We start from the raw sequence: 13,926 nt of genomic DNA, 5'->3' as shown, positions 1-13,926 counted from the left end.
GCATTATAAATGCAGGAATTCTCAAACTCTGATCTTATAAACCGATTCCTGAGTTCCCTTTCTCTGGGCATGAGGAAGCTTTGACTGTTGAGAAGATAGATGATCTTGGGAGCTTGCAAAATGTTTCATACCAAGAAATTCTGGAGAGGTTTTGTTATGTGAGCAAACAGAAAATACACATTTTGCTTTTGGTGTGCATGGCAGAATTGCTCTTTGAGCATCTTTGGTCACTGTGGAGGAAAGTGATTGTTTGGAAAATGAATTGATTGGCATGCTCTTAGACCATCTCATACCAAGATTTGGAACTAAATGTTGAGAAAGTCCTGTGTGTAAATATTCTGACTCTGCATCTCTGCTACCTGCGAATACCTGCTCATGGCAGGCAGAGGATGATGATGGTTAAAATGCATGCAGGAGGGGCAGGGAAGCAGCAATGTAAGGGTACTTCAAGGACTAACAGGGATTAGCAAGCATCTCACAGTGCTAAATATCATATATGGGGAATATTAAAAACAAAACGGGGCAGTGCTGGCAGCACTGCGAGGGGATGCTTCCCTGCACACTCTCCTAGTGCAGCACCTCTCAGACCTTTGGGTAGTTTGAATTTGGCAGGTGAGTTCTTGAATCCAGTGAGGTCAAAAATATGGGCTGCAGGGGAAGAGAAGCACACTGTGGGACTGCCCCATGCTGTTCCTGACATGTGTAGACCCTGAAAGTCGCGGCCCAGGAGGGGGCACCAGCAGTGCTTTTGTCTGAACTTCCACAAGAAACAAGCGGGTTTTTCAAGAAGCAAAAAAAAAAAAAAAAAAAAAAAAAAAGTTTTCTTTTCTCAGAACAGTTTTTAAAGTATTTGAACGTTGTTTATTATTTGTTTCCTCCCTCTTTTTCCTTCAATCCTCCCTCCACTGTTCTCAAGTCTAAATGAGCCTAACTGCTCAATCTTCTCTCACAAAACATTTTACCTCTGCTATTGTCCTTTTCCTCTTCCAGAGTCTCCCCAGTTAAGCCGCACTGTTCCCGAGTGCCCCAGACTGGAGAGAGGATGTCCTTAACAGTGCCGAGCAGAGTGGAGGGCACACATGGCACGTTTTTAGGCTATTCTGGTGTTTGTACATCTCAGTAAGCCTTTTTTCCTGTAGTCATTTAACTTTTCTGCAAACTTTGTTTATACTCCCAGCTGAGTTATGTCAAATAAAATGGTGAAAAGATTAAACCACTAAGCCACGTTTCAACAAAACCTCTAACGTACACATCTACACCACCAGCAATCCCTTTTGCTGTTACAGGTTATTTCACTTGAGCCAGCAGCCTAATCCCTGCTGGGAGAAGTCTCTGCAAGAGCACCAGATTTACCTCTGCCAGGTTTGCTAGGGCAGAGACTTGGGCAAGTCCTGGCCAGTGTAATCAAGTCCTCAGTGCCCACGTGTAGTGGCTTCTCCACTGATAAGAAGCCAAGAGCTGAAAATGAAGACAAACATTAGTGAGCTGACTCGATCGATACCTCTTCAAGCAATTGGACGATTTTATCTGAAATTTGTGATTGAAGCAGTGTTTTATTCATGAACCACTGATAATGTAAAATGACGCTAGGAACAGACTATGAATGGCCAGAGATCTTCTGCACTGCTTTTACTGGAGTGTAAAAACAGTGGTAAAGGGCAGCACTAGGACTCAGTGTGCTCTGTGAGCATTTATTAGGGCATTGGAAGTGTTTGTGATACATGAGGTTGTCAAGCCAAATATAAAAGCTGGACCTCAGGCTTGCCAAGGGATCCTTGCAGCTGTGCCTGTCTCCAGTCACATTGTTATTTATGGACAACTATTTAGTAAAAAAAATAATTTCAATAGCGTGCCATTGAATTTAGGTTACTAGAACTGTAATTAGTCATTTTTCATTTAACCTTTGAGATCCAGTTTGGCCTTACTGTACTCTTGGTGTTGCAGCATCTTTATGCTCCCTCACCATGTGGCTACTGAGCTTCAAAGCCACTGCGTACTCATGGCCAGCTTCTGTCGGTAGGTTGTGTCAATTCTCTTTTAGATGGAAGGGCTTGTAGGCTCACCTGTTTTGTTGAACACATAGGTAGTTTAATAACATGAATGATTATGAACTCTCTATGAATTAGGCCTCAGGAACTACCAGGACATGATGATGCCCAGAGCCCTTTGCCAACACTAAGCAGTACGGGGCTCTCACCATTCCAAAATGAGAGATTTGGCTCTTGCCGTTCCAAAGCTACTTACATGGCAGACTTGGGTTCATCTCTGTGGGCAATCAAAATGAAGTCAGCCTTCCCAAAACTTTTAAAAGGCAGGTGTCCTTCATGGAGGTGTCACCAGCTTATGGCCCTTGCAGTCCAATGTTCAAAGCTATCCAAAAGGTACAGACACTTCGAAAATCTGATGTAGGTCCTTTCTGTACATTATTTCTGTTCTACATCCTCTAGGCATTGAGAAAGTCTTATCAACGGCATTCCTGGAAGTATCTGGCATTCCATTCGTTGCATAAATCATGTATTTCTCACCTCACAATGACCACCGCTGGCTTCTGAACATTACGTTCAACACCAATGCATTGATCAGGCTCAAATCCCATCTTCAAGAGCTCCTCTGTAAGCACAGCAGATAAACTACCTCTGTGTTCCTCAATGAAAGCTGAGAAGTAAAGGGCTTTGCCCCACCTCAGTGTAAAGCTCTGGTGCTTCCCCCAGGCCCTTTCCTGCACTGGAAGCCTCCTGGAAAACACTACATTAACTAAGCAGCAATCAAAAAAAAAAAAGGTGCAAAGAATATTCCAAACGTTTATTATGTATTAAAAATACCGCAAATAAGCCATACAGTTCGTTTCACAGTAACCTAAACAACATTGTTCAAGAACTTGAGAAGTCAACAGAGAACAGTGCAGTTCAAACGGTGACAACAGTTATCTTAATGCCATGGGTCCCTCCTTCTTTGCCAGCAATTCTTTCCTATTTACTGTGGGAACAACAGGAAATACAGTTCACTACCTTATTTACCTAAGAGAACTCCTTTTTACCTGTGCTGTTCCCACAAACACATCACTTTTGGGAAGTGCTATTTCTAGGAATGATTTTCCTAACGTAGTCAAAGTGCAGGCAGAGGTGGGCACGATGCGCACGAGACAGCGGTGGCCCCTATATCCAACGTCTCCATGTGCAGACACCTGTATCAACTCTTTGGATAAAGTTGAAAAGTAAACTTGAAAAGGAGGGATATTAGAAATTCTTTCCAAAAAGACAGAAAACCGAGAAAGTTGTGGAAGTGGTTTTAAAATGAACTCCAACACCTAGAGTATTGCGACACCTTTTCCTCGCTCTCAACCAGTTACTGGAAGGATCCTTCACCACCAGTGCCCCAGGCAGACAGACACCTGGGGACACCAGCGATAAGGAGTTGACCCAAAGTCCTGAGTGTGCAGCAATAGTTCAGGTCACTGACAGCTGTGTGAAAAGTACACATTTAGAAGCAATTCTGCTGATTTCATGCTGATTTCCCCCCTTTTGTGTTGTGAAGTGTAACATTATTATTAGCATGCTTGCTATACAGGGACACAAGAGCTGTGACTTTTGTCCTCCCTCAATCAAATTTGTGATCATTTTTACAGAAAATCCTGCATCACGGAGAATTAGGACTTTACAAGAAACAGCCTCATCATGTAAACAGCCCAAAAATATGACAGAAATATTACTGTACTCTGTTGAAACTTTCCCCCTCTTTCAGATGTCCTTGTTAAGCACTGATCTTCCTCACTGGCAGCTACAGATGCTGGTAAAGAAGCCTGCGATCATACAATAAATCTCTCCCGCCATGTGGTGGAGCACCTCTCTCAGGTCTCATCCCCAAGCAACACCACTTACCTCAAACCTTTCCTTACTGGGGGTCCAGCTAATGCCTGTTAGCTCCACAGTACAGATTACGGGCACACAGAAACGTACTGCAGCTCAGCTGGTACCTGGTACTGGCTCCATGGCTGAGCCCCAAACTGCAGAAACAGATGAGTTGCTTCAAACCTGGTCCACAATTTACCAGTAGCAGTTTCAGACAGGGTGATAGGTTTGTTCTTTTGTTCCTTGAACCAAATATATCACTAAAATCGTCAGTGCATATGGCACTTCTTCATACCAGAACAGTTGTGGCCCTTTGGTGTGGGTTATATAGTGTCCTAGTGTGAAACACCTTAATACCGTTAAATATGTGCCCATGCTAATGAGGCTGTCGTGCCTTAGTTACACCACTACAGTTTCAGCGGTACAACTTTACAGAGAAGAAGAGCCCTTAGAAACTCAACCCCCAACTAAACTCATGTTTTCTTAAAACAAAATAGGAAAAAAAAATTAAAAAACTACACCAAAAGAGAAATAAAGGAAATAAGCAGAACTGTCTCTATTATTAAAGTATTCTTATTCTCTTTGGAGGTATCAAACTGCTTTTAGAAAGAGTAAAAAACTGGGCATACAAAAGCTATTTTCTATAATCCAATATTTGCACAAGGAGCACTGCTGCCTAAACTTTTTCGTGTATTTTTTCTACTTTCACAAACAATCTTTCCAGATCATTCCTCAGGTCATCTATTGAGCTCTTCACAGACTCCAAGTTGTTCTCATTATTTTCAATTTTCACGGAGTAGGAGACTAAACTATCCACTGCAGTTCTGATCATTTTCAAATCTGAATCAACCTGGCTGACAGAAGATCTCAGTTCATCTACAGAGCCTTCCACAGAATTAAATTTTTCAAGATAGCCTTGAGAATGTGCTTGATCTGTCTGAAGATTTCCTTGGTCCAACAAAGCACTAATTTTCTTCTGGACATCCTGAAGAGCACCAGAGGATGGCAGGTCACTGATACTTCTTCTCAAGTTCTCTACGTCATTGTACAGTGAGGTCTGTGATTCACCTAGATTTTTGAGAACGTCTGAGACTGAAGTTACGTCCATACCCGAGATTCCCTGAAGATCACTCATGCTTTGTTCTAGAGTATTGAGCTTATTCTCATACTCTGCCTCCTTAGAAAGGAAAGACTGCAACTTTTCACCATGCTGAGCTGCAACAGAAGTTAGAGACTCCAAGCTCTCTTCTATGTGTCTCAGTCGAGACTCCAGTCCTTCACTGTTCTTTTCAAAAGTTTCTAATGCTTTTCTGAAGAGTTCATTTTCTTCCCATTTGCTGAGCTCGGCTTTAACCTGCAGTAAATCTTCATCAAGTCTTTTAATGTCACCAGGGAGATGCATAATAGAATCCTCTGCCCTCAGAACTTTCTCTTGTAAAGCTTTTAATGAGAGGTGTTCAGTGTCTGCAGCCTCTTTGAATTTCTCATGTTCCTGTTTGAGGTTGACTAACTCTTTCACTTCGGTATACACATCAGACTCCATGGAGTCTATTGTGCTCTTCAAGGTCTCTATGTCCTTTTCTTTGCTTTGCATGGATGCTTGCATCTCATCAAAAGCATCTTTTAGCACCTTTATCTCATGCTTATACACATTTGCTTCTTCTAGTGAATCAACCTTTGCTTTCATATTGTTGATTTCATCTTGGCTCCTTTGCTGGACTTCAGTGAATACAGCAATGTTATCATTTATAGACTTGGTTAGCTCTGTTAGTCTCTCTTCCACTGTGTTTTCCAGCGATGTGAAGTCTCGTTCCCTTGCATCCTTCACCATGTGGATGCCATCCGACAAGTCTTTCAAAATTTCATTTTGCAGCTTCTGAAGCACTTCACTGATCCGGTTTATTTCACTCTCCCCTTGCTTAACAGCCTTCTCAGTAACCTCCTGCTTCTGCTGAGCAATTTTCATCATGGATTCAAAATCCCCAAACGTGGCTTGAAGGGACCGCACCTAAAACAGAAATCCTGTTGGTTAATATTTACAGTCTCATCCTTACCAGCGTCCTTACCATTTGTTTCTAAGATTCTTATGGCCCTCACTACCATATTAAACAATCACTTTGCAATCCATCACACTCCCTACCTGAGATCACTCTATAGCACACAGATCCAGGAGGTACAAAAAAAGCCAGCATGAAGAGTCTTAGGTGATTTATAGGCCCTAGATCTATAGGTGCACATACCTTCCACTAAGGACCCCTGGCCCTCACTGACCTGCCACAGATTATCCAGGAAATCTGTGGAAGTGAAAATCAAGCTCAAGCCTCCAGAGTTTGCATCTGGACTCCTGAGCTATATGATTCCTTGGGTTGGCTCTACGTACGTACATAGGCTTAGAACAAAGCTGTAGCGATGGCCAAGGGGACTCACTGGCTTCTGTCTCAGGTTAATACAGAAAGCTGTTACCACTGGGTCGGGCGTGCTATGAAGCTTCCCAGTCACAAAAACTCTCTTTACCACAGTTTTAGTGGCAGAAACAGGGAAAAGGGCAAGGGGTGAGCAGCTCTTGAAGTTAAGATCCAGGCACAGCAACAGGGAAGCATGGATTACTTAATTTTAGGACCAAGCAGAGTATCAGACTCAAGACTGTTGAGAAGTCTTTTTGTGCGTGTGTGGGTTGTATTTTTCTGAAGTTTGTAAAGCAGTGTAAGCACTCCCGCTGGCTGCAACAGGAATCCATCACGAAGAAAATACCCCAAGGCTTTGGCAGGATGGCAAGTGCTGAGTAATGCATGTTGCCTTGCCTCATGCTACTCTCTGTGTCTGAGGGGTATATTAATCAGGCATGCCACATGGACTGCCATGTTTACTGATTAGATACACAGCTGGAGGGGTGGTTTTATTTTATAAATAGAAGGAAATATACTTTATTTATTCCTAGAAAGAAATATACAGAGACTTTTCTTTTCAACTGAGAATGGCTCCAGCAATTCCCAGGCAGCCTCTGAACCTAGAATTTCATCTCAGAACACCTAACAGGTTTACTAATAAGAAATTAAGTTATTTATTTGTATTTTTGCAAAACTTAATTCCCTGACCAAATCCTCATTGTTTTTAAGGGAATTCTACATGGTGAAAGAACTACAGAGCTTGGCTGTGAGACTTGCTCTTGGTTTGAAGGATCCCCAAAGTTTGAAGAATACCCATAAAGATTACTTCCTTTATCCCCCTCTTCTGTAAAAGGGTTTGCAATAACTTCACATTCCCTATACTTGTATTCTGTAGCGCTTGCATAGGAAACTAGAAATGAACCAAAGAGGGGGAACAAAGAAAGTAATTCTGCCATACACATTGCAGCAGGGCAACAGCCATTACTCTGACTCATCAGCCTCACTTCCACTACATTTTAGCTGTCATTCATTTTGATTTTTTCTGCATAGCATTTTCTGAATGACTATAAATGGACTTCAGAAATCTAGAAGGAGAGTGCATCAAAGTTCTTCTCCCTGTCTTATGACAGAATTTATTTTCTTTGACACATCTGAACCACCAAATTGAAATTTGCAACTAACCATCTTCAAATGTCTGTCTAAGAAAAGGCATCAGAAATGGGCAGGGGACGCCTCTAGAGTGGCAGGAGACCTCTGCTGCCGTACAGAGGGAATCCAGCCCTCCACACTTATAAAGTACTTTATACGAACTTGTCCACTACATTTGGGCAATGCTCATGGTGTAAGTTGGAGCTGCTTTCCTATACTTCTACGTGGGCCAGCTGTTTGAAGACCAGAGAGCTCTGACATAATAAAATGGACCCGAATCCTCTAACTAGACCAGCTTCTAATCTCACCTGTCCGAGCCTATGCTGAACTCACCAAGAGCCACCAGGGCCCAAAGCAAACCCCTCACAAGAGGAATGTAAAACTCCCAACTTCAAAGTAATAGCTCATCCCCACTGTGCGGTTGGCTTGTGCATGCACCTACTTGTGAGTTTGTCTGCTTGCTCTTTGTGGCTGGCAATGTTTGAAACCATAGCCCTTGAAAAGTTTAACATCATAAACAGCACATAAAAATATAGCTATACCTAACTTCTACGTCTTCTCTAACTGGTCATACTACCTTGTATTCAAACACCAAGCAACCTTGGCCTCTCTGAAAGCTGTGCTATATTGAAGACTAAATTTCCACATCATTTCCTTTCTCCTCCTACTGCTGATGTGTAAAACAGATGAGCTTATATAACACTTAACTCCTGACAAAAGCTCTCTGCAGTAAAAGAGTAAAGGGGAAAGACAGCTCCATATGGCAGCCTGCACTGACAGTACCCTCTAAGTACAACGTGGGACCCCACACTTTTTTACAACAGAGAAATAATGGTCTCTTCTTCCTCAAGTGCTCTCTTCTGCAAATGCAACTCAGAGCCACAGCAAACAAAGCTTTCAAGGGTTACATCGAAAGTCTGTTTTATCTTTCCCATCTCTTATTCTTGTATTACTGTATGTCTCACATCAGCCATCTGCTATATACAGGAAATCAGTTTCAGTTCTCTTTCAAAGTAACTATTTATAAACTTACACTATACACCTCTCTCTTATAATATGCAACAGATACCTAAGATCTTCTGCAACAATGCAGAGACACAGGCAGCAAACTGCATCCATTGCTGTGCTTGGATGAGCTTATATATTGCTCATACATCTGGCTTCTATACTCGTGTACTGTAATCTTACATCCTGTTCCCTGCCGTTGCAATTTCTTCCATCCTATAAAGAGTGTAAAAAAATGCCTTAAAAACTGGAAGGAAAAAAAAAGTTTAAAAAAAAGTGCTGGTTCAAATCACAGCGCAGTCATCAGCAGGGAAAACAAAAGGATTTAAAAATCACCTTTGGAAACACCACTATGGCCCTGCATTCTCGCAGCAGCCCTTCTCCCCTCCAGGACTTTTCCTTTTCCCCCCCATGAGAGGAAGCGCCGTGGCGGATCCCACAGACTCCACGTGTGCATGCTGCCGTGTTTCCGGGAACGCCACGGGGCGGCGGGGGGACCCTCGCCAGCACCAGCCCTGCTGTCCTGCCCTGTCCCGTCCTCCTGATGGGGCCCAGGCCCCTCAGCCACGGGGACTGGGGTGTCCGCAGGGAGGGGGCTTACTGAGCACGCAGCAGTCAAGCTGGGACAAGAATCTCCGCGTCTTTGATCTGCTTGAGTTGTAACTTCACCTACTGCTTGCAAGCCCGTTTACCTACTCCCTAGACTGAAGCCTGCTATGTGCATTTTGCTTGATTACACGCTGTCACATGCAGTGTGTTTGACAGGTTTCGGGCCCCTTAAGACATATCCCAATGGGAAGTGCCACTTGTCAAGCTCTAGCTCGAGGGCCCACAGGGCCTGAGCGAACAAAACCGGGGGGGAAGGAGCGCTTCCTTCACATCCCTCAAGCCACTCTCTGCCAGCAGCTTCACACCCCTGCTATGGCTGCGGCGGCCTCGCTGTCCGTGCAGGAGATGGCGGCAGGGGTTGGCAGGCGTGTCAGGCCTGTGCTGCGCTGCTCTGCTGGCACTCTTGGGTTCCTGGGCAGGTCCGCTGCGGCTCCTGCCACGTCCAGCCAAAACCTTCAGCCTCTCTGCGTGCACCTGCCCGCCGGACGTGGCACCGAGGGCAGGCCATCCCTCACCGCGCTGCCTTTGCACTCGCGACGGGACAGCGTGACAGGAGATGACTGATGGTCAGTCTCGCACCCGCGGGTCCCACCGATGCCCGGGCATACGGAAAATGGCTTCGTGCCCCAGCCAAGCCGAGCAGGGGCCGGCTGCTGCCTGGGCTGCCCCCGGGGCCACGTTTGCACCCGCTGGGAGACACCCAGCCTCGGCTGGTGCCTCTCGCCCGTGGCGAAGGCTCCTTTCGGGAGGATGGAGCGGGGACACCTCCCTGCCTCCCCGGTCCCCCGCCACCCTACCTTCTGCACCACGGCGTCCAGGGTGGCGGCCAGCTCCTGCCGCTGCCTGCCGGAGGCCTCCCTCTCCCGGGCGCTCCGCCCGACCTCCTCCCGCAGCTGCCGCACGTACCAGCCGGCCGGCAGCGCGGCGCCCAGCACCACGGCGGCGCCCAGCAGCAGCGCCCAGCCGCGGCGAGGACCGGAGCCGGAGCCGGAGCCGGAGCCGGAGCGGTTTCCCCCGCCGCCGCCCCCCGCCGCGGCCCTGCCGCCCCGGCCGTGGGTCGCCGCCGCCGGCTTCTTGGCCGCCGCCTCCTCGGCGCCGCCGGGCTGCGAGCCCCGCTCGTTGGCGTTGGCGGCGGCGGGCGGGCTGCCCCCCTTGGGGCCCCGGTGCTTGGCGGACGACATGGCGGGACGAGAGGGAGAGGGAGGGAAGGAGGGAAGGAGGGAAGGAAGGAGGCTGCCGCGGAGCGATGGGGCGGGGGCGGCGGCCGGGCAGCGCCGAGCTCCCCTCCCCGCCCCGCCCCGGGGAGCCGCCACGCACACGGGGCCGGGCCCGGCCCGAGGGAGGCAACGAGGGGGGGGGGAGTAGGGGGCGGCCGCTGCTCAGCCCCCGGGAGACGGGGACGGGAGCCCGGGGGAGGTGCCGGGGCGGGGAGCGCCGCCTGCACCCCCCCGAGGACCGAAATTCCCTGCAGAGCCCGTGAGCTCTGAGCACGCTCTTCGGTCTCCCCACGTCGGCGCGGGCCCGCTGCATTCATCTTCCCTACCGTGTCCCAGCCAGGGCAGCAAAGGCTGACAGGCCTGTGAATACAGGGTGCCACAGTAAACAAGATACCGTACCCCAATCTCTTGCTCCAGGCAGGGCCAGCCCGCAGAGCACAGCCCCCCAGTTTCTTCTCGGTGCTCCCAGTTTCTCTGCTTCTCGTAAGGAGGCAGATGGAGAGGGAGCTGAGTGATTGGGATGTGCTGGCGTGGAGAGGAAAGTGAGGATGGAGAGAGCAAGGCATCGCAAAGGGATAAGGAGCTGGCAGAGGAAACTGCCTGCTGTGCGTTGAATTAGTGGTCGCGTTGGGGGAAAAAATGCATCTGATCATGTAATTGTAGACAATCCTTGCACAAGAGAACTGGGTGGTCTTGACGCTGCAGTTTTAGGGCACAGGTGGTAGAGGGCTGAGGAGTGGTACTCCTCACAGTGGGAAAGGGAGGAGGATGTGCCCTAGACCTGTGCTTGCGTGGATAGGACGTACCAGAAAGGAGCTACCTTAAAACTTCTTTTGAAAATCTCTCAGATTTTATAGTATCACAGAGAGCTGCTTAAACCGTTTTCGGAAACTTAGTAGCTGTATCTTCAGTTGTTACCATGTATTTTGTTGACTGTAGAAACTTGGCAAAAAAAAAAAAAAAAAAACACACACAAAATCAGTCCCCCTCTGCTGCATCTATTGCTTTGTGACAGACTATAGGACAGATGATACTGCAGAAAAACTTAAATGTGTAAAAAATGTGCCTTGAATTCATCAGTACTGCACCTCATTTTAAGTTCTTTAGCCCTAACTGGACCGGTTAACATAGTGACTCTTGTCTGATAGGCATTTAACCTCTCTGCCAGTTCACTAAAAAATCTGATGATATTTCCGGTGTAGACCTCTCAGTGTACCCGTAGTCAGTGATGGGTTACAGGGAGAGTTTTTTGGTAACATTTTAGGTAGAGGTGTCCATTTACATAAAAGCATCCACACATCACACACAATGCAAGGTGAAGGTGGTCACCGCATCTGATTTTTGTAACTGTGGGTTACAATCCTGGAAGTGGGTCCTAATTTTGACAAAAAGGAACTGATTCGTATTTTCTTTTAGCCTCAATGGGTACCCTGCAGGCAACAGCTATACAGACTTCTTTATATACTTGGCCCTCTTCAGTTCTTGAACCCTCTGTGCTGATTACTGTTCACTGCTCCCTTTGAAACTGGAAGCAAGCCTTATTCTGTTTCAGAGCTGGTAAAGGAGAGCTTGGAATCAGGTGGTGTCTGCACAATGCTGCCTGCTTCCAGTCCTTGGACCCAAGATTCTGGACTCAGGACAGTGTTGTGACAAAGTGTCCCATGTGACAGTTTATAACTGGAGAATCCTAAATATAAAAACATGCTAAAAAAATCTTCTACATTGGTTCATCCCAACACTTACCTATGCTTCAGACAGAAATGAGAGGTAACTCAGTTTTTAACACTTCCTTCCTTCTCTCCAATAGACATGCTGACTAGCTAGGGTATCAGAATGTACTCTCAAGGATTTTTTTTTTATTATTTTTTTAATTTCATCACCAGATGGTGAACAAAGTAAGCTAATTCTATATTGCCCCTTTCTTTCACAGTTATTAGGAGAGAGGCTTATGTGGTAGCCCTGTATTAGTGCCTCTGTCTTGTGTTTTCTAAGGAGGTTCACAACTAGTAACAAGCAAAGCAATAATGGATTTAGACTCAGGCTAAGAGCAAACAACCAGTAGACAATCAGTAGTAATGGTGTTAATTTCAAAAGGATTTTTGAGGGTTTGTTTTTTAAGAACAATGCAATGAAAAGCTCTTGGCAGTTGATTACTCCTTCAGGCATGTTACTCTTTTTCCCTGCATTTTAGTATGTCTTTGTACAAAAAGCTAACTTTGAAAAAGACTGTATTCATGTCTGTATCTGTAATGTTTGCCTGTATTGAAGATCTGTGTGGGATGAAAGAAAAGAGTAATTCTGTTCAAGACATAGAGTCAATCAATGAAAATAAAGCTTTAAAGCTCTACTTAGGTTTCTGGGCAGAAATCTCTTACATGTAGTTTCAGTGCTTCTAAGACATTACAGAACGTAAGTAGCAACAAGCTCCTTCCAGTTCTGTCTGTACCTAGGCTGTTGAACTGCTAGTGCCAATTTGATTTATTTCCTTCTTGTGCTTTTTTGTTATTCTGAAACGCATTTGCTTGCCAAGAATCATTCCATGACTGGAAGTTCATTACATATATATGCAAGCCATAACACCTTGCAAGATAAAGGCTTGGGGTGCTAATTTGTCTGTTCCTCTATTTGATCAGAGAAAAAAAATCCAATTGAGTCTTGTCTTGGAAGACATTTTTTCTTGGTTTTTGCTTTGATTGCCAGTACTTTTTTTTTTATATATATATAAATTTTAGGTTGAATCTTCTTCAGAGACAGTGGATCCTAGACCCAGGCAAGATTACAGCCCCAGATCCAGTACCATTCAGGGACTGCAGGTTACAGGTGCCACAACGAATTTAGCTGATTGCCCTGACCCTAGCAAGGAGCAGAGCCCTCATGCAGGGTCAGTAGGTTGTCCTAAATACCTGCCAGAGGTGGCTGGAGGTGATACAGGTGAGCTTGCACTGAAATGGTTGAGTTCTCGGAATAGTCTCTCCTCCTCAATGCAGATGGAGTAGAAATCTTCAGCAGCAAATGAAGCACATAATACTGGAGTTTCCACATTAACATCTAGACACAGCCTTAACAGTCATATACTTTAGGATAACAGGGATCTCAGATTTCTGTTTAGGAGGGGCCTAGAAAAGCCAGGCTTTGTAGCAGTACCCTAAGACCCAGGATTTTTGGTCTGTAGCAACTTGTTTCATAGAGTTTACCATATGAATGGAGACATGGGCATACCAGAGACAACAGTCAAGAGGATTATCAGTGTTAGGCAGCAAAGGATGTAAGTCTGTTTCAGATAGTAAGGCAGTGTAGTTAACTGCTATACTGTTTCTCCTTCTCCAGCTTGGCAGTGACAAAGACTTAACTAAGGCTTTTTCTCACCAAGGAACCAATGCAAACTATTTCTGAGCTAGAATATAATTCTACAGACAGCTTCTCATTGTATTTGACACAGTGGGCCAAATTCCTTTCCCTCTGTATAGAAAGAGTGCTGAGGGGAGCGTGCATTAGGAATTTGTTGCAGTGGTAAAGTAGCAAGATGCTGCAGTCTGGCACAGTTGGGATGTTTACTGATGTACTGTTTTCCTTCAGAAGTTTCAATATTCTGTTTTGCCTCTGTGTGAATTTGAGGCTAAATACTTCAGTGGGAAAAAGCAACAATCCTGTTTCATTCTCACAAGACTTATTTCTCCCTGGCATACACGAAAATCAACTGAAGAGCAGGCT

General features: G+C 45.8%; 1 protein-coding gene across 1 annotated transcript; it reads right to left on the bottom strand.

Annotated features, from left to right (window-relative positions):
• Positions 1–2,781: 2,781 nt before the first annotated feature.
• On the bottom strand, positions 2,782–10,267 carry CKAP4 (cytoskeleton associated protein 4). Its single transcript, XM_040559985.1, has 2 exons — positions 9,796–10,267; positions 2,782–5,856 (listed from the first exon to the last, which is right to left on the bottom strand). Exons 1-2 carry the CDS (start codon positions 10,177–10,179, stop codon positions 4,525–4,527), a joined length of 1,716 nt encoding a protein of 571 aa, XP_040415919.1. The 5' UTR covers positions 10,180–10,267; the 3' UTR covers positions 2,782–4,524.
• Between the last annotated feature and the right edge of the window lie 3,659 nt (positions 10,268–13,926).

Source organism: Cygnus olor, chromosome 1, assembly GCF_009769625.2.
Source record: "Cygnus olor isolate bCygOlo1 chromosome 1, bCygOlo1.pri.v2, whole genome shotgun sequence".
Taxonomy (NCBI): domain Eukaryota; kingdom Metazoa; phylum Chordata; class Aves; order Anseriformes; family Anatidae; genus Cygnus; species Cygnus olor.
The sequence above is the reverse complement of the archived record's forward strand: the minus strand, read 5'-3'. Positions and strand labels throughout refer to the sequence as shown.

Coding starts and splice junctions, on each gene's coding strand:
- CKAP4 (XM_040559985.1), bottom strand. CDS start 10,179: ATGTCGTCCGCCAAGCACCGGGGCCCCAAGGGGGGCAGCCCGCCCGCC. Junction 5,857..9,795: donor TGGACGCCGTGGTGCAGAAG/GTAGGGTGGCGG, acceptor TTTCTGTTTTAG/GTGCGGTCCCTTCAAGCCAC.